The 22,536-nt window shown below is 47.9% G+C and overlaps 1 protein-coding gene across 5 annotated transcripts; it reads right to left on the minus strand.

Moving 5' to 3' along the window:
* Positions 1-123: 123 nt before the first annotated feature.
* Positions 124-21,191, minus strand: LOC121000944 (zinc finger protein 160-like). 5 transcript variants are annotated; one of them, XM_040431767.1, is made up of 5 exons: positions 21,064-21,116; positions 9,594-9,640; positions 7,355-7,481; positions 2,237-2,731; positions 125-1,472 (listed from the first exon to the last, which is right to left on the minus strand). In XM_040431767.1, exons 3-5 carry the CDS (start codon positions 7,458-7,460, stop codon positions 622-624), a joined length of 1,452 nt encoding a protein of 483 aa, XP_040287701.1. In that variant the 5' UTR covers positions 7,461-7,481; positions 9,594-9,640; positions 21,064-21,116; the 3' UTR covers positions 125-621. The 5 variants fall into 5 exon arrangements, with proteins under 5 accessions (XP_040287698.1, XP_040287701.1, XP_040287699.1 ...); XM_040431764.1 differs by lacking the exon at positions 21,064-21,116 and having other exon boundaries at positions 124-1,472; positions 9,594-9,905; XM_040431765.1 differs by lacking the exon at positions 9,594-9,640 and having other exon boundaries at positions 21,064-21,191.
* Between the last annotated feature and the right edge of the window lie 1,345 nt (positions 21,192-22,536).

Here is a 22,536-nt window from a genome sequence, read left to right on the forward strand (position 1 = left end):
TAAACGGATTTTAACCCCTTGTCTGCTGAAACGGTCCGTTACACCCTTAATAACCCACAGGTATATCAGGCCTTGTGAACGGGGCCATGCATAGCACTGTGTATACAACGCTTGGATGTCATTCTTCACTGATGGCCCACAATGTGACCCCGGCCATGTGTAAAGTTGAATATGGCAACCCCCCTCCGAAACAGTATCATATTGTTACTCTGCTGCCGTCTAGTTTTCAATCACTCTTGCATAATAACTAAAGAACAATCCTGGGATGACTCCTGGAAGTGGGAAGAAGTGTGTCAGAAGACCAGAAGGAAGGGTGTAAGACAGCTCTGCACGTGAGAGTAACGTTGAGCTGTGGTACTGGCCCTAGGAGGTGGGCTGACTCTGAGACCGCTTCTGGAGCAGGCTGTGCCTAAGGTGACGCATTGCTGCAGAAGAGACTCCCGCTGCCAAGAAAGCACAAGCGAGACACCCCAAAGATAAGTACAGAGTGACTATACACACCGAGAACACTGGGTGCCTTTATTGTGGACAAGAGACCTTAAAAACAAAAAGGGACTGCCTCCGATAACAGCGTTCCTGCTTGTGCTCAGTTTTCCAGCCAATTTCTAGTCCTTCTAGCGCTCAGTCATACTGGAATCCACAGGTGGATGCGATGAGCTGCTGGAGGAAAGCGGTGGAGAGCTGCAGGTGTCGGTGCAGCTTTGAGTAGGCCTCTCCTGAGGAGTGTGTTGTAGGCTTCACCTTCCTGTGCTCTTTGGTTTGCAGCGTTGCTCCTCTGTAGACCTTCTTCAGTGGAGAGGCCATGCCTTTTGTTGAGGTCTTGATACGAGAATGAGTTTTCTGGTGTCGCTGGAGTCCAATGAACTGTGAGAAACTGCGGTTACACTTTGGACATGTGAAGTTCTGCTTGTCCTGTGAATGCTGATATGTGGAGTCCGTTACTCCAATTTGTCCATCTCTGGGGTGAAGGTGCCTCTGTTGGGGAGGGTCTGGCAGATGCTGGTCATTGATCAGATGGCTGTAGCATGTGGTACAGGTGAACATCTTATCCTCAACCTGCAGCCACTCGTGATGGTCCATACCCTGTAAGAAGCTTCTACTGCACATAGAACACTTATAGAAGTTTTCAGTGGACGGAGATTCCTGTGTGGACATCTGCTGGTCAGCCAGAGGTACCCACGCTTGTCCTTCCTCCACACACTGACCACTAACGGAGGAAGTCTGCTCGGTCCACTCTAGTGTCCCTGGAGAGAGTACCCCCAAGTTTTGTGTCCATGGTAAGTAATAATTGGTTGTGTTGTGAGGACTGGTGAGCGCCAGAGGGAACACAGCTTCCCCTTGGATGTCCCGGCGCTCATCTCTCTTACAGTAATCTGGATGGATTGTCCATCTATCTCTATGAGGGGACACTACTTCACTTTCAATAGCAACATTTATCTCCTCCACCTTAAGGTCTGTCAGGAGCTCTGAATCTAGAAGAAAGAGAGAAGAAGGAAAATGGTCAGGACTCACCACTGTCTATAAACATGGCCCATGCATGTTAGGTCCTTAATCTAATGTGTAAGGAGAATCCTGACTCTTCCCGCCCTATGGCCGGAGAAGGAGCACTGGGCACGTTCAGTTTGAAATTTCCCAATTATTTGTTCTGCAGAGAGGTAAGCTGCTGCCAGAGGTGCCTGCAGGGGACAGAGGATTCTAGAGGAAGAGTCTAAAGAGTCACACGGCAAAATCAGCGGCAGATAAATCAGTAACCGATTACTAGCTGAAGACGGGTGGTTTTTCCAGGTTCAGTACCATTACAACTGCAGCTGCATAGAAAGTCCCCGGTACTGAAGAAGGGTTCTGCCCCGTGGGTAGACTGCAGAAGGTCATTTCAGGTGTCTTAAATGAGAAGACATACCTAACGATATAGATGGATTATATATTTCCAGTCTTAACTCATTCTGATGTCTGTAGATTGGATGGACACAGTATTTTTCCACATTTTGGGCCCCGGGAGTCAGGTACAGCTTACGTACACATTACATTCCTCCCAATTACCCTATAAATTCAGTAATGGGGAGAATAAGTTGTTACCAAACAGCATTTGCAGCAACGTATCCCATGGCAGCAGAGAAGGATTGATCATGGTGAAATCCAACTCTCATGATCCTTCCCCCTATTTCTGGAGTCCTCATATACTGCACAGCAGAGATGAGAACCTCACCGCAACTCATGGGAGAAGGAACCCACTCACCTGGAAGGCGATCCTGGTTTACCTGCCGATCCCTCTCTGTGAACATATCAACACTAGATGCACAAAGGCCCATATCAGAGACAAAGAAGGGACTGGAAGCATCTTCAAATCTTCCTGTTGTAACCTCTGTCCACTGACTGGTCATTAGGGATATGTCATTACTTTCTGGTACCATCACATGGAAAAAGGCCATCTCTGGATCAGGAAGATTAGGCTTTTCTTCTCCTAAAGTATTCTCTGCTCCAGAGGTCAAAGGTAGTTTCTTAGTGAAGGAATCTTCTAGATGTTTCTGGATGACTGTTGTCTTGGTATGTGGAAGAACCATGGGAGGTGAAGACATCTGTGAGCATGGAGACTTGAAGGCTTCACCAGAAGATGGTACCTTTTCCAGAGTCACTGGGGTCTCTGGTATTTGATTGTTGTCCTCATGTTCAGTCTCCTTTGTCTTTAGACTGTCCCTCAGCTCTGGCTCTTCCCTCTTCAGGAACATATAACCTTGAAGACACAAAACAGACTGATGAAGATTGCTTTCTCCTGTTAGGCTGCTGTGTGGGTCGGAGGGTTTCCCAAAAAATCTGGAACATTGGAATGTTAAATGCATTACTGAGGATCTGTTTAGAAGACATAACAGAGCTGGAGCGGGTTCTTCTTTCCAACCTTACCACGTACTATACTTATCAAAGTGTAGTATATATATATATATATACTGAACAAAAATATAAACACAACACTTTCGGTTTTGCTCCCATTTTGCATGAGCTGAACTCAAAGATCTTAAACATTTTCTACAGACACAAAAGACCCATTACTCTCAAATATTGTTCACAGATCTGTCTAAATCTGTGTTAGTGAGCGCTTCTCCTTTGCCGAGATAATCCATCCCACCTCACAGTTTGTTGTGCCTTTTCATAGGTAAATGCATTGATATCCAATTCATTATTGTCAAGATAGATCTTCATTACCTTTAAGAGCCATGCTCGACTATAGTTACAATTTTGTATGTCTTGAGTAGGCCGAAGTAAGGTCACACAAAGGTTTCTGTTTTTTTTTTGTATTATTCTTTTCATGAATGTACCGGTCTGAGAAGAGGCCTCCTTGTCTACTTATAAATTTATGACGGGAGATAAAGATAAGCTCTATGCAGCTGGTGATAATTACCTATACAATTAGGTAATTATCAATGAAGCAAAATATATAATATTCATGTATTCATTTAATGAGCCTTAGTCCTTAGCATAAGACAATCAGTAGGACATATATATATATTTGTTTATATTATATTGTTATATGTTACGAAGACAACATGTATCCAGTATATTGTATATATTTCTCATTAGAAGAGTGTCTGTAAAGATGTGTATTTTGTAACCATGAATCACATCTTTGGTATGACAGGAGGTATTGATATCTCTGTGAGAAAACAAGCCATTCATACTATTATGGTCTATAAATCAACAGTGTGAGAAACATCCGAAGAGACGCCTAGAGGTCTGTCTCTAATTGCTACAAGTGTCAGAATTAATCCCTATGGCTTTGAATTAAAGATTCTATGGTCAAAATGTATATTCAGACTTACATAAGTTAACCCTTTATACTATGATGCAAATAGCTTACACAGCAGTGCCACCTAGGTATCAGTAGGTGACATTACAACAGTAGCAAAAGTGCATTCTGGGTAAGGTTATGATGTCACATTTTTATCAATGGTCACGCCCATCCGACAATGATTGGAAAGTTTCGAACTAGGAAGGTGTGTCTAACTGATAAGTTTGGGATCATAAGCCATACACAGGAGGTAGAGAAGAAAGAAAAGAGAGAAAAGGAGAGAGGAGAAGAGAAGTTGAGGTCTATCAAGATGGAAGCCATGGTGAGATGCGCTATGATGGACCACCCAGCTTTCCTAGGAGCAGAAGTGAGATTCCTACTAGGACTTGGTAAGAGACACAGGAAATGATATTTCATTTTATTAAGACTAATTTGATAGTGTGGATGAAATTATACCATCTAGATTGGCGAATAAATAAATAATTAAATTAATTGATCGTCTCCATATTGAGATGTAGTCTTAGGATATTGTGAGGCTTCATTCTACCTGCAGAAGAATCTAGACTCATAATCTAGCAAAGCATTAAATAATTGCTTATATATATATATTGATAATAATATTCTTTGCCAAGCTAAGTGATGGATTCCCACAGGAGAGACTTATTTCAAACCCTTCCCATTTAAGATCCTAGATCCCTGTTATTTGTCTTAATAGTCTTACCAAAGTTATATATGTGAAAATAGTCCAGGATGGGGTGGAAGGACACAGTTATCTCTTCTAAGTTATATCCTTGGATGGATTTGCCCATCTTGAAGTCATGTGATGTGTAGTTGGTTAGAGGGGGTAGAATGTATTTAGCATTCTATATTGATGTCTAGGATTAGACATGCCCATCCTGATATCATGAGGTTTTCTCTGAACAGAAGTGATGTATATAACTTATGTTCCTATTTTGATATCCTAACCTAATAATAGCTTGGTTATAATGTGACAAGTTATTTCCACTCACATGTATTGTTAAGCTTGTAATGCTTTATATTAACGCTATATATATTCATTTGCCTGTATCATTGTGTTTATTTACTTATATATGTTTATAACCTTGTAACCAATAAATCTGCATATTTTTATAATACCTGTGTATTATTGTATAATGCAGAACTACATTTTATCATTAACGTCATCTCACGTCAAAAAGAACTTATTTATCTGAGGAAATAGTCGGACTCAGATGTGAATTGTATCAATTAGGTTGTCTACAATTCACCAGGTCATGATTTTAAGAATTTATGACAAATTTTATAAATTGAATTTTTTTATGGTTAATTATTTTTATGACCATAATTAATAATTCTAATTGAATTATTACCCACCGACAAGGTGTGGCAGATCAAGGTGCTGATTAGACAGCATGAATATTGCACAGGTGTGCCTTAGACTGCCCACAATAAAAGGCCACTCTGAAATGTGCAGTTTGATCACACAGCACAATGCCACAGACGTCGCAACGTTTGAGGGAGCGTGCAATTGGCATGCTGACTGCAGGAATGTCTACCAGAGCTGTTGCCCGTGCAATGAATGTTCATTTCTCTACCATAAGCCGTCTCCAAAGGCGTTTCAGAGAATTCGGCAGCACATCCAACCGGCCTCACAACCGCAGACCACGTGTAACCACACCAGCCCAGGACCTCCACATCCAGCATGTTCACCTCGATGATCGTCTGAGACCAGCCGCCCGGACAGCTGCAGCAACAATCGGTTTGTATAACCAAAGAATTTCTGCACAAACTGTCAGAAACCGTCTCAGGGAAGCTCATCTGCATGCTCGCCGTCCTCATCGGGGTCTGGACCTGACTGCAGTTCATCGTTGTAACCGACTTGAGTGGGAAAATACTCACATTCTATGGCGTCTGGCACGTTGGAGAGGCGTCTGTTCACGGATGAGTCCCGGTTTTCACTGTTCAGGGCAGATGGCAGACAGCGTGTGTGACGTCGTGTGGGTGAGCGTGTCACAATAGGTAGGTAAGCAGGGAAATAACCAAACATGGGAAAACAAACAGAACAAACGACTAGGCCCAAAGACTAGGGAGAAAAGGGTCACCTCCTAGCGATCCCTAAAAGCTTTCCCTAAACAGCTGTGCCCATGTGCATACCCTTAGGGTAGATATGCACATGCCCTCGTGCCTAAACCTAAACACCCTGGGCAAACCCTAAGCTGTAGGGAAAAGGGAAGAGGCGACCTGCTTCTTCAAACCAGGAGGAAGCAAGCGTCTCCCTAGAAGCCTAGATAAAACACACAAAGGGAAATAAAGGAGAGGACTTATCTTGAGCAGAGCTGGAGCAGACGATCCACCACAAATCAAGAGCTCCCAGGAAAGAACTATAACCCGCACAGGCCACTGGGGGAAGGAGGGATAAATAGCCTGACTAACAATGAAACCCAGTGCACCTGAGGGAAGGTGGATCCAGCTCAAACCCAAATCAAAACAAACAGAGAAGTCAGAAATGTGCAGCCAGTCTGACAGACCTCCGCACATTCACAGGGCAAGGCGTGACAGAGTGGTTTGCTGACATCAACGTTGTGGATAGAATGGCCCATGGTGGCGGTGGGGTTATGGTATGGGCAGGCGTATGTTATGGACAATGAACACAGGTGCATTTTATTGATGGCATTCTGAATGCACAGAGATCCCGTGACGAGATCCTGAGGCCTATTGTTGTGCCGTTCATCCACGACCATCCACTCATGTTGCAGCACGATAATGCACGGCCCCATATTGCAAGGATCTGTAAACAATGCCTGGAAGCTGAAAACATCCCAGTTATTGCATGGCCAGCATACTCACCGGACATGTCACCCATTGAGCATGTTTGGGATGCTCTGGATCGGCGTATACGACAGCGTGGTCCACTTCCTGCCAATATTCTGCAACTTCGCACAGAAGAGGAGTGGACAACATCCCACAGGCCACAATCAGCAACCTGATCAACTCTATGCAACGGAGATGTGTTGCACTGCGTGAGGCAAATGGTGGCCACACCAGATACTGACTGGTTTTCTGACCCCCCCACCCAGTAAGGCAAAACTGTGCACATTTCAGAGTGGCCTTTTATTGTGGGCAGTCTAAGGCACACCTGTGCAATATTCATGCTGTCTGATCAGCACCTTGATCTGCCACACCTGTGAGGTGGGATGGATCATCTTGGCAGAGGAGAAGCGCTCACTACACAGATCTAGACAGATTTGTGAACAATATTTGAGAGTAATGGGTCTTCTGTGTCTGTAGAAAATGTTTCTGATCTTTGAGTTCAGCTCATGCAAAATGGGAGCAAAACCAAAAGTGTTGTGTTTATATTTTTGTTCAGTATATATATATATATATATGAACTATAGAACAACCTCAGATGTATACCCTATAGACACAGGTAATTGAATTTTCTCAACCACCCTGTTTTCTACTCCATAGAATGAAAGGTGTGAAATCATCCAACATTTTTTTGCTGGATTTTGCTGCTCATCATGAGACATTGTTTAAATTGAGAGGTCCATAGATTTCACTATGCCAACTCACCCAGAGAAGTGACCAGTTCCATGGTGTCCCTCATGACTGTCCTATACAGTTCTCTCTGCCATGTGGCAAGTTCCAGCAATTCTTCTTCTGAGAAGGACAATGTCATGTCTGCAAATGCAGGTGTAGCCTGGAAGACACAGATGATACAGAAGTCTTGTCATATTCCCTCCAGTGGGGAATGGGATGTGTACTGCAGGGAGTGAGTACAGGATATGCAGTAGGACAGGGTGGGTGGTATGGGGGTTAACATAAGGTGAGATCATATGAGTGGTAGGGAGGGATGCGAGGGGTAATGCAGCGTGTGAGTACAGGATGTGTGGTGGGCAGCTGGTAGATAACGCAGGGTGTGAATACACGGGGTGAGGTGGGCATCGGATAGGTAATGCAAGCTGTGAGTTCAGAATGCGAGGTAGGGATGGAGTGGGTAATGGCAGGTGTGCGTACAGGAAGTGTGATGGCCTTTGGATAGGCAATGCAGGGTGTGAGTACAGAATATGAGGCAGGGATGCGGTGGGTAATACAGGGTGTGAGGTAGGGATGGGATGGATAATGGTAGGTGTGAGTACAGGATGTGAGGTAGGGATGGGGTGGGTAATGCCAGGTGTGAGTACAGGATGTGAGGTGGGCATCGGGTGGGTATTGCAGGGTATGAGTACAGGGTGTGAGGTAAAGATGGGGTGGGTAATGCAGGGTGTGAGTACAGAATGTGAGGTGGGCATCGGGTGGGTATTGCAGGGTATGAGTACAGGGTGTGAGATAGGGATGGGGTGGGTAATGCAGGGTGTGAGTACAGGATGTGAGGTGGGCATCGGGTGGGTATTGCAGGGTATGAGTACAGGGTGTGAGGTAGGGATGCGGTGGGTAATACCAGGTGTGAGTACAGGATATGAGGTAGGGATGGGGTGGGTAATGGCAGGTGTGAGTAAAGGATGTGAGGTAAGGATGGAGTGGGTAATATAGGGTGTGAGTACAGGATGTGAGGATGGGGTGGCTAATGCAAGGTGTGAGTACAGGATGTGAGGTAGGGATGGGGTGGGTAATGCCAGGTTGTAAGGTAGGGATGGGGTGGGTAATGCAGGGTGTGAGTACAGGATGTGAGGTAGGGATGGGGTGGGTAATGCAGGGTGTGAGTAAAGGATGTGAGGTAAGGATGGAGTGGGTAATATAGGGTGTGAGTACAGGATGTGAGGATGGGGTGGCTAATGCAAGGTGTGAGTACAGGATGTGAGGTAGGGATGGGGTGGGTAATGCCAGGTTGTAAGGTAGGGATGGGGTGGGTAATGCAGGGTGTGAGTACAGGATGTGAGGTAGGGATGGGGTGGGTAATGCAGGGTGTGAGTACAGAATGTGAGTTAGGGATGGGGTGGGTAATGCAGGGTGTGAGTACAGAATGTGAGTTAGGAATGGGGTGGGTAATGTAGGGTGTGAGTACAGGGTGTGAGGTGCGGATGGGGTGGGTAATGCAGGGTGTGGGTACAGGATGTGAGGTAGGGATGGGGTGAGTAATGCCAGGTGTGAGTACAGGATGTGAGGTAGGGATGGGGTGGGTAATGCCAGGTGTGAGTACAGGATGTGAGGTGGGCATCGGGTGGGTATTGCAGGGTATGAGTACAGGGTGTGAGGTAAAGATGGGGTGGGTAATGCAGGGTGTGAGTACAGAATGTGAGGTGGGCATCGGGTGGGTATTGCAGGGTATGAGTACAGGGTGTGAGATAGGGATGGGGTGGGTAATGCAGGGTGTGAGTACAGGATGTGAGGTGGGCATCGGGTGGGTATTGCAGGGTATGAGTACAGGGTGTGAGATAGGGATGGGGTGGGTAATGCAGGGTGTGAGTACAGGATGTGAGGTGGGCATCGGGTGGGTATTGCAGGGTATGAGTACAGGGTGTGAGGTAGGGATGCGGTGGGTAATACCAGGTGTGAGTACAGGATATGAGGTAGGGATGGGGTGGGTAATGCAGGGTGTGAGTACAGGATGTGAGGTAGGGATGGGGTGGGTAATGCAGGGTGTGAGTACAGGATATGAGGTAGGGATGGGGTGGGTAATGCAGGGTGTGAGTACAGAATGTGAGGTACGAATGGGGTGGGTAAATCTCAGGTGTGAGTACAGGATGTGAGGTGGGCATCAGGTGGGTATTGCAGGGTGTGAGGTAGGGATGGGGTTGGTAATGCAGGGTGTGAGTACAGGATGTGCGGTGGGCATCGGGTGGGTATTGCAGGGTATGAGTACAGTACTCACTATAATTCTGACATATACCACCTGAGGCCAACAGAGGACATGGTGACCTGCAGAATACATGTGATCATACTGAATGCAGTTAACTTCAATATTGAAAATCGTGCCCCTCTTTTCCACTGACAATCCAATAATCACTGTAAAGACAATCCTGAATGGTCTGAAGATGGTGGAGTGATCGGGGAAGCATCTCTCCAGGCTTTGGTGTTGTGCCCCTGTACCATGTGACTATGATTACAACACAATATGGAGATATCACCACATGTGAACACCACCTTGTTGGTTTTTCAAGTGTGAGAGAGAAATTGCTGAATCATTTACACTATCGCAGCATCAAAGGTACCAAGAATTTGACGGTTTCATTTGCAGGCGTCCACCATGGTCCTGAGAGGAGGCCACATCTTGACCAACCCTTAAAAGATGAAGGTCCAAATCAGAGTAAAGTGTGAAGAGCAGACATCTTATAGATCCTGAGGTGGTGGTTTCATTATAATTGAAGATTTAATCAAGAAGGACAATGATACAAGGAAGAGAAGAATTGTCTGGACTACGGTACACTGTAGTTGTCTTTGGTGGACAGTAGTGGTCTTACTGAACATGGATAGTCTTTGGTGGAATGTGGTGGTCTAGACACACAATCTTAGGATCTCAGTCCCAGCAAGTTCAATTCAAGAACCTACAAGTCTTTGCCACTAACTGACAGGGACTCTCTTGGCCAGGACTCATAGTAATATCAATATCTGGACTACTGAACCCAGGACGGACATGTTGGATAGATTGAGGAAGGAGCTATTTTTCTTCCTGTCAATGTCTTCCATAGCTCAACTTTGGTGCTAATCTGACCATTCCTAGGATACAAATATTCCTTTCTTTGTTGCTAGGAAACCAACCAGCCTCTCACATGCCAGTTGCTAGGATACCTGGTTTCCAGGCAACGGTTTCTAGGACAGGAGCTGGACCCTCTGCTTGATGTTGCCAGGAGACTGTGTGCTTGGACTAAGATGCCAGCCACAACTGTTCTGTAAAATAATATATAAGTCATCCATACTACGTCTATGTCTAGGGGAGCTGAGATCTCTGGGGGGTCCTGGTGGAGGGGAACTGGGATCTCCATAGTACATGATGGAGGAGAGCTGGGATCTCTGTGGTACATGGTGGAGGAGAGCTGGGATCTCTGTGGTACATAGTGGAGGAGAGCTGGGATCTCTGTGGTACATGGTGGAGAAGAGCTGGGATCTCTGTGGTACATGGTGGAGAAGAGCTGGGATCTCTGTGGTACATGGTGGAGGAGAGCTGGGATCTCTGTGGTACATGGTGGAGAAGAGCTGGGATCTCTGTGGTACATGGTGGAGGGGAACTGGGATCTCCATAGTACATGATGGAGGAGAGCTGGGATCTCTGTGGTACATGGTGGAGGAGAGCTGGGATCTCTGTGGTACATGGAGAAGAGCTGGGATCTCTGTGGTACATGGTGGAGGAGAGCTGGGATCACTATAGTACATGGTGGAGAAGAGCTGGGATCTCTGTGGTACATAGTGAAGAAGAGCTGGGATCTCTGTGGTACATGGTGAAGAAGAGCTGGGATCTCTGTGGTACATGGTGGAGGAGAGCTGGGATCTCTGTGGTACATGGTGGAGGAGAGCTGGGATCTCTGTGGTACATGGTGGAGGAGAGCTGGGATCTCTGTGGTACATGGTGGAGGAGAGCTGGGATCTCTGTGGTACATGGTGGAGGAGAGCTGGGATCTCTGTGGTACATGGTGGAGAAGAGCTGGGATCTCTGTGGTACATGGTGGAGGAGAGCTGGGATCTCTGTGGTACATGGTGGAGGAGAGCTGGGATCTCTGTGGTACATGGTGGAGGAGAGCTGGGATCTCTGTGGTACATGGTGGAGGAGAGCTGGGATCTCTGTGGTACATGGTGGAGAAGAGCTGGGATCTCTGTGGTACATGGTGTAAGAGAGCTGGGATCTCTGTGGTACATGGTGGAGGAGAGCTGGGATCTCTGTGGTACATGGTGGAGGGGAACTGGGATCTCCATAGTACATGATGGAGGAGAGCTGGGATCTCTGTGGTACATGGTGGAGGAGAGCTGGAATCTCTGTGGTACATGGAGAAGAGCTGGGATCTCTGTGGTACATGGTGGAGGAGAGCTGGGATCTCTGTGGTACATGGAGAAGAGCTGGGATCTCTGTGGTACATGGCGGAGGAGAGCTGGGATCTCTGTGGTACATGGTGGATAAGAGCTGGGATCTCTGTGGTACATGGTGGAGGAGAGCTGGGATCACTATAGTACATGGTGGAGAAGAGCTGGGATCTCTGTGGTACATGGTGAAGAAGAGCTGGGATCTCTGTGGTACATGGTGAAGAAGAGCTGGGATCTCTGTGGTACATGGTGGAGGAGAGCTGGGATCTCTGTGGTACATGGTGGAGGAGAGCTAGGATCTCTGTGGTACATGGTGGAGGAGAGCTGGGATCTCTGTGGTACATGGTGGAGGAGAGCTGGGATCTCTGTGGTACATGGTGGAGGAGAGCTGGGATCTCTGTGGTACATGGTGGAGAAGAGCTGGGATCTCTGTGGTACATGGTGGAGGAGAGCTGGGATCTCTGTGGTACATGGTGGAGGAGAGCTGGGATCTCTGTGGTACATGGTGGAGGAGAGCTGGGATCTCTGTGGTACATGGTGGAGGAGAGCTGGGATCTCTGTGGTACATGGTGGAGGAGAGCTGGGATCTCTGTGGTACATGGTGGAGGAGAGCTGGGATCTCTGTGGTACATGGTGGAGGAGAGCTGGGATCTCTGTGGTACATGGTGGAGGAGAGCTGGGATCTCTGTGGTACATGGTGGAGGAGAGCTGGGATCCCTGTGGTACATGGTGTAGGAGAGCTGGGATCTCTGTGGTACATGGTGGAGGAGAGCTGGGATCTCTGTGGTACATGGTGGAGGAGAGCTGGGATCTCTGTGGTACATGGTGGAGGAGAGCTGGGATCTCTGTGGTACATGGTGGAGGAGAGCTGGGATCTCTGTGGTACATGGTGGAGGAGAGCTGGGATCTCTGTGGTACATGGTGGAGGAGAGCTGGGATCTCTGTGGTACATGGTGGAGAAGAGCTGGGATCTCTGTGGTACATGGTGGAGGAGAGCTGGGATCTCTGTGGTACATGGTGGAGGAGAGCTGGGATCTCTGTGGTACATGGTGGAGGAGAGCTGGGATCTCTGTGGTACATGGTGGAGAAGAGCTGGGATCTCTGTGGTACATGGTGAAGAAGAGCTGGGATCTCTGTGGTACATGGTGGAGGAGAGCTGGGATCTCTGTGGTACATGGTGGAGGAGAGCTGGGATCTCTGTGGTACATGGTGGAGGAGAGCTGGGATCTCTGTGGTACATGGTGGAGAAGAGCTGGGATCTCTGTGGTACATGGTGGAGGAGAGCTGGGATCTCTGTGGTACATGGTGGAGGAGAGCTGGGATCTCTGTGGTACATGGTGGAGGAGAGCTGGGATCTCTGTGGTACATGGTGGAGAAGAGCTGGGATCTCTGTGGTACATGGTGGAGGAGAGCTGGGATCTCTGTGGTACATGGTGAAGAAGAGCTGGGATCTCTGTGGTACATGGTGAAGGAGAGCTGGGATCTCTGTTGTACATGGTGAAGAAGAGCTGGGATCTCTGTGGTACATGGTGGAGGGGAGCTGGGATCTCTGTGGTACATGGTGGAGGGGAACTGGGATCTCCATAGTACATGATGGAGGAGAGCTGGGATCTCTGTGGTACATGGTGGAGGAGAGCTGGAATCTCTGTGGTACATGGAGAAGAGCTGGGATCTCTGTGGTACATGGTGGAGGAGAGCTGGGATCTCTGTGGTACATGGAGAAGAGCTGGGATCTCTGTGGTACATGGCGGAGGAGAGCTGGGATCTCTGTGGTACATGGTGGAGAAGAGCTGGGATCTCTGTGGTACATGGTGGAGGAGAGCTGGGAACTCTGTAGTATATGGTGGAGGAGAGCTGGGATCTCTGGGGTTCTGGGTGGACAGGAGCTAGGATCTGTGTAGCACATGGTGGAGGAGAGCTGGGAACTCTGTAGTATATGGTTGAGGGGAGCTAGAATCTCTGAAGTACATGGTGGAGGGGAGCTGGGATCTTTGCAGGGATATTGCTAGGGCCTCAAAAGATCTGGGCCCAAGCCCCAATTCTCTAAGTCGACCAACCGCCCCCCACCTCCCCCTACAAACACTAGCACTGAAGACACTTTCCTGTACTTGCTATACAGCAGCACGTACCTCTCACATCCAGGGCCTCCAGGTGACGTCTCCTCTGATGTACAGTAGACTTTCTCTGTCATCATCTTCTCTATTCGGTCCGGACAACTTCTCTCAGCCGCCTCGTCTCTGCAGAGTGTGACACACCGACATCTTAGCTTCCTCACTTTTCTGTACCCCAAATACTATCCTGAAGAAAAATGAGTGCCCCCCCCATAGTAACAGTACCCCATATAGTCCCACCTATAGTAATTCCCTTCTAGAATGCCCCCATTAGTAATACTGCCCCCTACAGAGCACCCAGTAAAAACAAGGCCCCCCTATTGTTCCTCCGGTGGTAATAAAGCTATCTACAGACCCCTCAGTAGTAATAAGGTCCCCACAGTGCTCTTAGTAGAAATAAGGCAGATCTATAAGTTCCTCCTATAGAGCCCCCAGTACAAATAAGAACGCCTAATGTCCCCTGGATTTAAAATGCCCCCACAGTGCCCCAGTATGTATACTGCCCCCTACTGTTATAATGCTTGCCCTGAAGTGCCCCCAGTATTTATACTGCCCCCTACTGTTATAATGCTCGCCCTGAAGTGCCCAGTATTTATAATGCCCCCTGCAGTGCCCCCTGTAGTTATATTCCTCTGTTTACTGTCCTCAGAAATTATAATTCCTTAGCCCCTCCACCATACAGTCCCATGTAAATACAATCACGCCATCTCTCCTGCCCCCTCCAACATACAGCCCCATGTAAATAACATCACCCCCTCAATATTCAGTCACATGTAAATAACATAACTCCCTCCCCCAGACACCTTCAACATACAGTCCCATGTAAATAAAATAACCCCCTTCCCAGCCACCTCCAACATGCATTCCCATGTAAATAACATCACCCCTCAACTTTCAGTCCCATGTAAATAACATCACTCCACCCCACTGTCCCATGTAAATAACTTCCCTCCCTTCAGCCCTAACATATATTCCCAGTTAAATAACTACAACTCCCAACATTGCTCGGCCTCTCACACTGAGTATTCTACCCCTTCACTTACCTCTCCTCATGTTGCAGACCTCACCTCACCCTCTTCCTAGGACTTCTCGTCACTGCTGAGCCCTCCTCTCCTGCACTGGTCACATGACGGTGACATCATCACAGGTCCTTTTCAGCTACTGCATTTAGATCTGATCACATGACCTGTGATGTCACCACAGGTCCTTCAGCTCTTGCAGAGCACTAGATTCACTTGTATTGCCGTCCTTAAAAACTATATTACACTGGCGCTTTTATCCTCTGTGAACTTATAGTTGACGCTGCGGTACCGCAGTAGTACCGCCACTACTGCAAAAACTGGAAAACCAATATCAACAGTATGGTCCCGCACGACAATTCCCGATGCCTCCTACAATACCATAAGCAGAGGTAAACGAGCATTCAACCCATCGATGCTTATGGTATTGTAGGAGGCGCGGGACCATAATATTGATATTTGTATTGCCGTCCTGAGGACTTACAGTTGTATCTAGCTGGCAGGCAGGACATTCGAGGCCTGGGACAACACATCAGAGATGAGAAAGTGTGACAGAGATGAATATTAAAAAATCATAAAGAATATATCTGTGCCTGATTCTTATAGTGCGTGAACCCCTGATATAAAATACTAAAATAATAATACTACTAATATTGAAACATGATAAGCCACAACGTCCCCTAACAGACATCCTAGAAGTGACACCAGCGCCTAATACACGACGACGCCGAGCGCAAAAAGTGAGAATGAAACGTTAAAGTTTAGGAATTTGCAGGATTAATTATATTGATTCCAATCAATGATTCATAATTGACTCTCGATTTCTCAATCCATGATTCGAAAAAAACTCACTAAAATGATCAGTAAAAACGTATACGTGGAGGAAATGCGTAATTAAGCAGAGCTGTTCTTCAATTATGTGCACTTCGATCCAGGATTCCAAAAGTCGATATCAACAAAAACCACACACATCATCATCAATAAATTAAATCTGTGACAACAATGATATATATATGTGACACCCCATAATTATGGGACCAAAAAAGGTGCACAAAAGTGTAACATAGTAGGAATATCAGATCCAAACAGAGGGGAGATCCAGTCTATACATTGGTGCACATTCAGATGTTCATCGACACATATCTATGATAGGAATCCTCTCCATATGTGACCGTACACGTGTGAATAAATGGAACCAGATAAATAAAAGAAACCGTGTTAGGGGGTATGCAGATACAGTCACCCTTAAAAATGAACCTCACCAGGGATAATACACAGTCACTGATTGTCAATGTCCGCCGATAACCCTGCACCCAGCGCCCCAGGAATGCCTCCACCCCCCCCCCCCCCCCTACAGGGAGATCATCGATTTTTTTTTTTTCCACAGACAATGTATGAAGCTCCATCTCCAGGCGACTCTGACCGATTATGGGAATTTATCGCATGTCTTCCTGTGGCCATCCCTTCATGTCTGACCCCAGTGCTTCTGCATTCATGCCCAGGATATCCTTTACAGGACCAGCATCTTGAGCTATTCTTATGTTTCCGTATTTGGCACAGATGATATGACCATGTGGCCAACCCTTCATGTCTGACCCCAGTGCCTCTGCATTTATGCACAGGATATCCTTTGTAGGACCAGCATCTTGAGCTATTCTTATGTTTCCGTATTTGGCACAGATGATATGACCATGTGGCCAACCCTTCATGTCTGACCCCAGTGCCTCTGCATTTATGCACAGGATATCCTTTGTAGGACCAGCATCTTGAGCTATTCTAGTGTGGTTTTTTGTATTTGGCACAGATGATATGACCATGTTTTGAAGGATCATGTTCCACATGGATTCCCATACAATCATGTCTACCATGTCTACCTCACCTTTGCTTTCCACAGTGCGCGTATATCAAGATCTGAACCATCATGCTCCTTGAACCATCATGTTTTTCTACCACAAGAAGTATATAAATCACGTTTCACGGACCCCATGAGATCCCACACATCTACGCACCAGCCTCTGGACACCATCTTACTTTGCTGCTATAACTATATCAAATTTTGCTTGTAGATTATTTCTTGTTAGATTATAATTGTGATACTTCACTTCATGCTCTGCCGCCTGAAAACGACCCACTCAAATCATGTATTTAATATTATTCCAGATAATATGACCGCCGATGAAGGTCCATCGTGACCGAAACGTCCGGTCAGAAATATTCTGCCATTGATATCCACCACTGGGGAAATGGATGATGCAGATAATATGAAATAAAGCTATACTTGAATTGCAAAATTTTCAACCCGAGTGCCTCAATACTTCATTACTTTAAGTTCCCAGTCCGCCCCTGCATGGTAGAGGGAAGCAGAAATCTCTGTAGTATATATGGAGTAGAGCTGAGATCTCTGGGGATCCTGGCAGAGGGAAGCTGAGGTCTCTAATATATGGCGGAGGGGAGCTGGGATCTCTATGGGTCCTGGTGGAGGGAAGCTAGGATCTCTGTAGTACATAGGGGAGGGGAGCTGGAATCTCTGTGGGTCCTAGCTGAATGGAGCTGGTACCTCTGTACTACATGGTGGAGAGAAGCCAGGATCTCTGTAGTACATGGTGTAGAAGAGATGGCATCTCTGGGGTCCTGGTGGAGGGAAGCTGTGAACTCTGTGCGACATGGTAGAGGAGAGGTGGGATCTCTGTTGTACATAGGGGAGGAGAGTTGGGATCTCTGTAGTACATAGGGGAGGAGAGCTGGGATCTCTGTAGTACATAGGGGAGGAGAGCTGGGATCTCTGTAGTACATAGGGGAGGAGAGCTGGGATCTCTGTAGTACATAGGGGAGGAGAGCTGGGATCTCTGTAGTACATAGGGGAGGAGAGCTGGGATCTCTGTAGTACATAAGGGAGGAGAGCTGGGATCTCTGTAGTACATGGGGGAGGAGAGCTGGGATCTCTGTAGTACATAGGGGAGGAGAGTTGGGATCTCTGTAGTACATAGGGGAGGAGAGCTGGGATCTCTGTGGTACATAGGGGAGGAGAGCTGGGATCTCTGTAGTACATAGGGGAGGAGAGCTGGGATCTCTGTAGTACATAGGGGAGGAGAGCTGGGATCTCTGTAGTACATAGGGGAGGAGAGCTGGGATCTCTGTAGTACATAGGGGAGGAGAGCTGGGATCTCTGTAGTACATAGGGGAGGAGAGCTGGGATCTCTGTAGTACATAAGGGAGGAGAGCTGGGATCTCTGTAGTACATGGGGGAGGAGAGCTGGGATCTCTGTAGTACATAGGGGAGGAGAGTTGGGATCTCTGTAGTACATAGGGGAGGAGAGCTGGGATCTCTGTGGTACATAGGGGAGGAGAGCTGGGATCTCTGTAGTACATAGGGGAGGAGAGCTGGGATCTCTGTAGTACATAGGGGAGGAGAGCTGGGATCTCTGTAGTACATAGGAGGGAGAGCTGGGATCTCTGTAGTACATAGGGGAGGAGAGTTGGGATCTCTGTAGTACATAGGGGAGGAGAGCTGGGATCTCTGTGGTACATAGGGGAGGAGAGCTGGGATCTCTGTAGTACATAGGGGAGGAGAGCTGGGATCTCTGTAGTACATAGGGGAGGAGAGCTGGGATCTCTGTAGTACATAGGGGAGGAGAGCTGGGATCTCTGTAGTACATAGGGGAGGAGAGCTGGGATCTCTGTAGTACATAGGGGAGGAGAGCTGGGATCTCTGTAGTACATAAGGGAGGAGAGCTGGGATCTCTGTAGTACATGGGGGAGGAGAGCTGGGATCTCTGTAGTACATAAGGGAGGAGAGCTGGGATCTCTGTAGTACATGGGGGAGGAGAGCTGGGATCTCTGTAGTACATAGGGGAGGAGAGTTGGGATCTCTGTAGTACATAGGGGAGGAGAGCTGGGATCTCTGTGGTACATAGGGGAGGAGAGCTGGGATCTCTGTAGTACATAGGGGAGGAGAGCTGGGATCTCTGTAGTACATAGGGGAGGAGAGCTGGGATCTCTGTAGTACATAGGGGAGGAGAGCTGGGATCTCTGTAGTACATAGGGGAGGAGAGCTGGGATCTCTGTAGTACATAGGGGAGGAGAGCTGGGATCTCTGTAGTACATAAGGGAGGAGAGCTGGGATCTCTGTAGTACATGGGGGAGGAGAGCTGGGATCTCTGTAGTACATAGGGGAGGAGAGTTGGGATCTCTGTAGTACATAGGGGAGGAGAGCTGGGATCTCTGTAGTACATAGGGGAGGAGAGCTGGGATCTCTGTAGTACATAGGGGAGGAGAGCTGGGATCTCTGTAGTACATAGGGGAGGAGAGCTGGGATCTCTGTAGTACATAGGAGGGAGAGCTGGGATCTCTGTAGTACATAGGGGAGGAGAGTTGGGATCTCTGTAGTACATAGGGGAGGAGAGCTGGGATCTCTGTGGTACATAGGGGAGGAGAGCTGGGATCTCTGTAGTACATAGGGGAGGAGAGCTGGGATCTCTGTAGTACATAGGGGAGGAGAGCTGGGATCTCTGTAGTACATAGGGGAGGAGAGCTGGGATCTCTGTAGTACATAGGGGAGGAGAGCTGGGATCTCTGTAGTACATAGGGGAGGAGAGCTGGGATCTCTGTAGTACATAGGGGAGGAGAGCTGGGATCTCTGTAGTACATAGGGGAGGAGAGTTGGGATCTCTGTAGTACATAGGAGGGAGAGCTGGGATCTCTGTAGTACATAGGGGAGGAGAGTTGGGATCTCTGTAGTAGATGGTGGAGGAGAGTTGGGATCTCTGTAGTACATAGGGGAGGAGAGCTGGGATCTCTGTAGTACATAGGGGAGTAGAGTTAGGATTTCTATAGTAGATGGTGGAGGAAAGCTGGGATCTCTGTAGTAGATGGTGGAGGAAAGCTGGGATCTTTGTAGTAGATGGTGGAGGAGAGCTGGGATCTCTGTAGTACATAGGGGAGTAGAGTTAGGATCTCTATAGTAGATGGTGGAGGAAAGCTGGGATCTCTGTAGTAGATGGTGGAAGGACAGCTGGGATCTTTGTAGTAGATGGTGGGGGACAGCTGGGATCTCTGTAGTAGATGGTGGAAGGACAGCTGGGATCTCTGTAGTAGATGGTGGGGGACAGCTGGGATCTCTGTAGTAGATGGTGGAGGACAGCTGGGATCTCTGTAGTAGATGGTGGAGGAAAGCTGGGATCTCTGTAGTAGATGGTGGAGGACAGCTGGGATCTCTGTAGTAGATGGTGGCGGACAGCTGGGATCTCTGTAGTAGATGGTGGAGGACAGCGGGGATCTCTGTAGTAGATGGTGGAGGACAGCTGGGATCTCTGTAGTAGATGGTACAAGGTAGCTAGGACCTCTGTAATACATGGTGGGGAAGCTGGGATCTCTATAGTAGATGGTGGAGGAAAGCTGGGATCTCTGTAGTAGATAATGTAGGACAGCTGGGATCTCTGTGGTTCATGGTACAGGGTAGCTTGGATCTCTGTGGTACATGGTGAAGGAGAGCTGGGATCTCTATAGTACATGGTGGAGGAGAGCTGGGAACTCTGTGGTACATAGCGGAGGAGAGCTGGGATCTCTGTGGTACGTGGTGGAGGAGAGCTGGGATCTCTATAGTACATGGTGGAGGAGAGCTGGTATCTCTGTAGTAAATTGTGGAGGAAAGCTGTGATCTCTGGGGGTCCTTGAAGAAGTGAGTTTATGTCTTTGGAGTTCCTGATGAAGTTGATCTCTGGGACTTCTGGCAGAGGAGTGTTGTAATCCCTGGGGTTCCTGGTGGAGAAGAGCGGGGTCCCTTTGGGTCCTAGTAGGGGTAGCAGCAATGCCTATTTTGAGCTAACAACCCCTTTCCTGAGTTGGCAACCTACAACCTGAACCAATAGCCCCACCCTGAGCTGACAACCACCACCCTGAGCTGACGACCACCACCCTGAGCTGACGACCACCACCCTGAGCTGACGACCACCACCCTGTGACACTATCATTACTAACCTCACCCTCTGCTGATAACATAAATAATTCTCAATAAAAAAAGACAGTAAGAAAAATAATACAATTTATGAAGAATAATCTAATGATCTCCTGCCACTGGTGATAAGAAGACAATTACATTATTATTAATAAGAACTAATCAAGATACTGTTAATAGATCACTGGATAAAACCTGATGAAATAAAAGACTTATAGATATAAGAAATAATACTCAGGACCTCACCTGCTCAGTGTATCGAGATATTGCCATGTCTCCTCTGTCTTCTCCACGCTGCTGTCTCCCAACTCTGACAGTCTGCCTTACTTCTGTCTAATGGAGCGAGACACCTCCTCTGCTAAGTGTGGTCTCCTGATGTCACCAACATTATAATATGAATGAGCGTCTAAAAACAGGAAATCGCCTCATCTGATGACTCAGACGAAGAGGAATGACCCTACGAAGCTGCATATACGGAGACTGCACAGTACCACTGCTCCTGTATACTGGGTGTAATCCTCAGTATCTGCTCTTATTCTGTATATATATATATATACACACTGCACAGTACCACTGCTCCTGTATACTGGGTGTAATCCTCAGTATCTGCTCTAATTCTGTATATATATACACTGCACAGTACCACTTCTCCTGTCCTGTATACTGGGTGCAATCCTCAGTGTGCAGGAGCCAGTGGACGGGTGTGGTCGTGTGTGCAGGAGTCAGTGGACGGGTGTGGTCGTGTTTGGAGGAGCTCCTGCTGATTGTCCAGCCGCTTCCAGGGATTTTTCCATCTATCCCAGCCCAGGCCCTGCCTCTCTCCCCAGGGAGGTGGTGGGGTCCTGGGCAATGAAGCGACTGAAGACCCAGGATCCTACTTCCCGGGGTAGGCCGGCGGGAGGTAGGGGAGGTGAGCTACCGGCCTCAGTTCCATCTCCCGCCTCGGGGGTCAGAAGATCCAGCAGGAGTCGTGGTGCAGCGGCCCCTGCAGCCCCCGGAGGTGAAGCCGTGTCCATCGCCGGCAGTTCCAGGAGGGCGGACAGTAGCCCTCCAAGAGGTACGCGGAGTGCTCCTGGGGATGGGACGGTTCCGGTTGAGGCTGACTGGGGCAACATGAAGCCCCGGGAACTAATCGCTGTTTACAGCTCCCGGATCACAGCCTATCTCCGGGAGTACGAGGAAGCGAATAGGACCCTCAAGAAGGTGAGGGAGAACCTGAAGCTTGAGAGGGGGAAGGTGGACAAAGCGGAAAGAAAAAACAGGCCAGAAATATCAAGAAAAATAAAAATCTTAAAAGAAGTCATTAAAGAGCTGCAGGAAAGAATGGGGGCCATTCTGGATAACAGTGGTCCCTTCAAGGAAAAACTCATGAACGATCAAAGGTTTAATGAAATGGCTGGAAACCAAAAGCAGCAGGAAGATGACTCCTCTAGTGAGGAGGAAGAGTCGGACATGGGGGGGCAGCCTGCGGAAACTGGCATCACCGCAGAGCAGGTATGCCTGCCCCCCACTAGCTCTGACGAAGAAGGCGGGTACAGTGAGAACAGCGGAGTTGGGGGGCAGCTTATGGCCGAGATACGCCACCTGGAGTCCCCCAAAATCAGTGAGGACATTTGTTTTGGTGACGAATTGCCTGAAGATGAGCCGATGGGAAAAAAGAGAAAGGCAAAGACATTAAAGCCAGAGGTGAGGTATGTCTATGTGACCCACCCTGCGTGC

Source organism: Bufo bufo, chromosome 5, assembly GCF_905171765.1.
Source record: "Bufo bufo chromosome 5, aBufBuf1.1, whole genome shotgun sequence".
Classification (NCBI taxonomy): domain Eukaryota; kingdom Metazoa; phylum Chordata; class Amphibia; order Anura; family Bufonidae; genus Bufo; species Bufo bufo.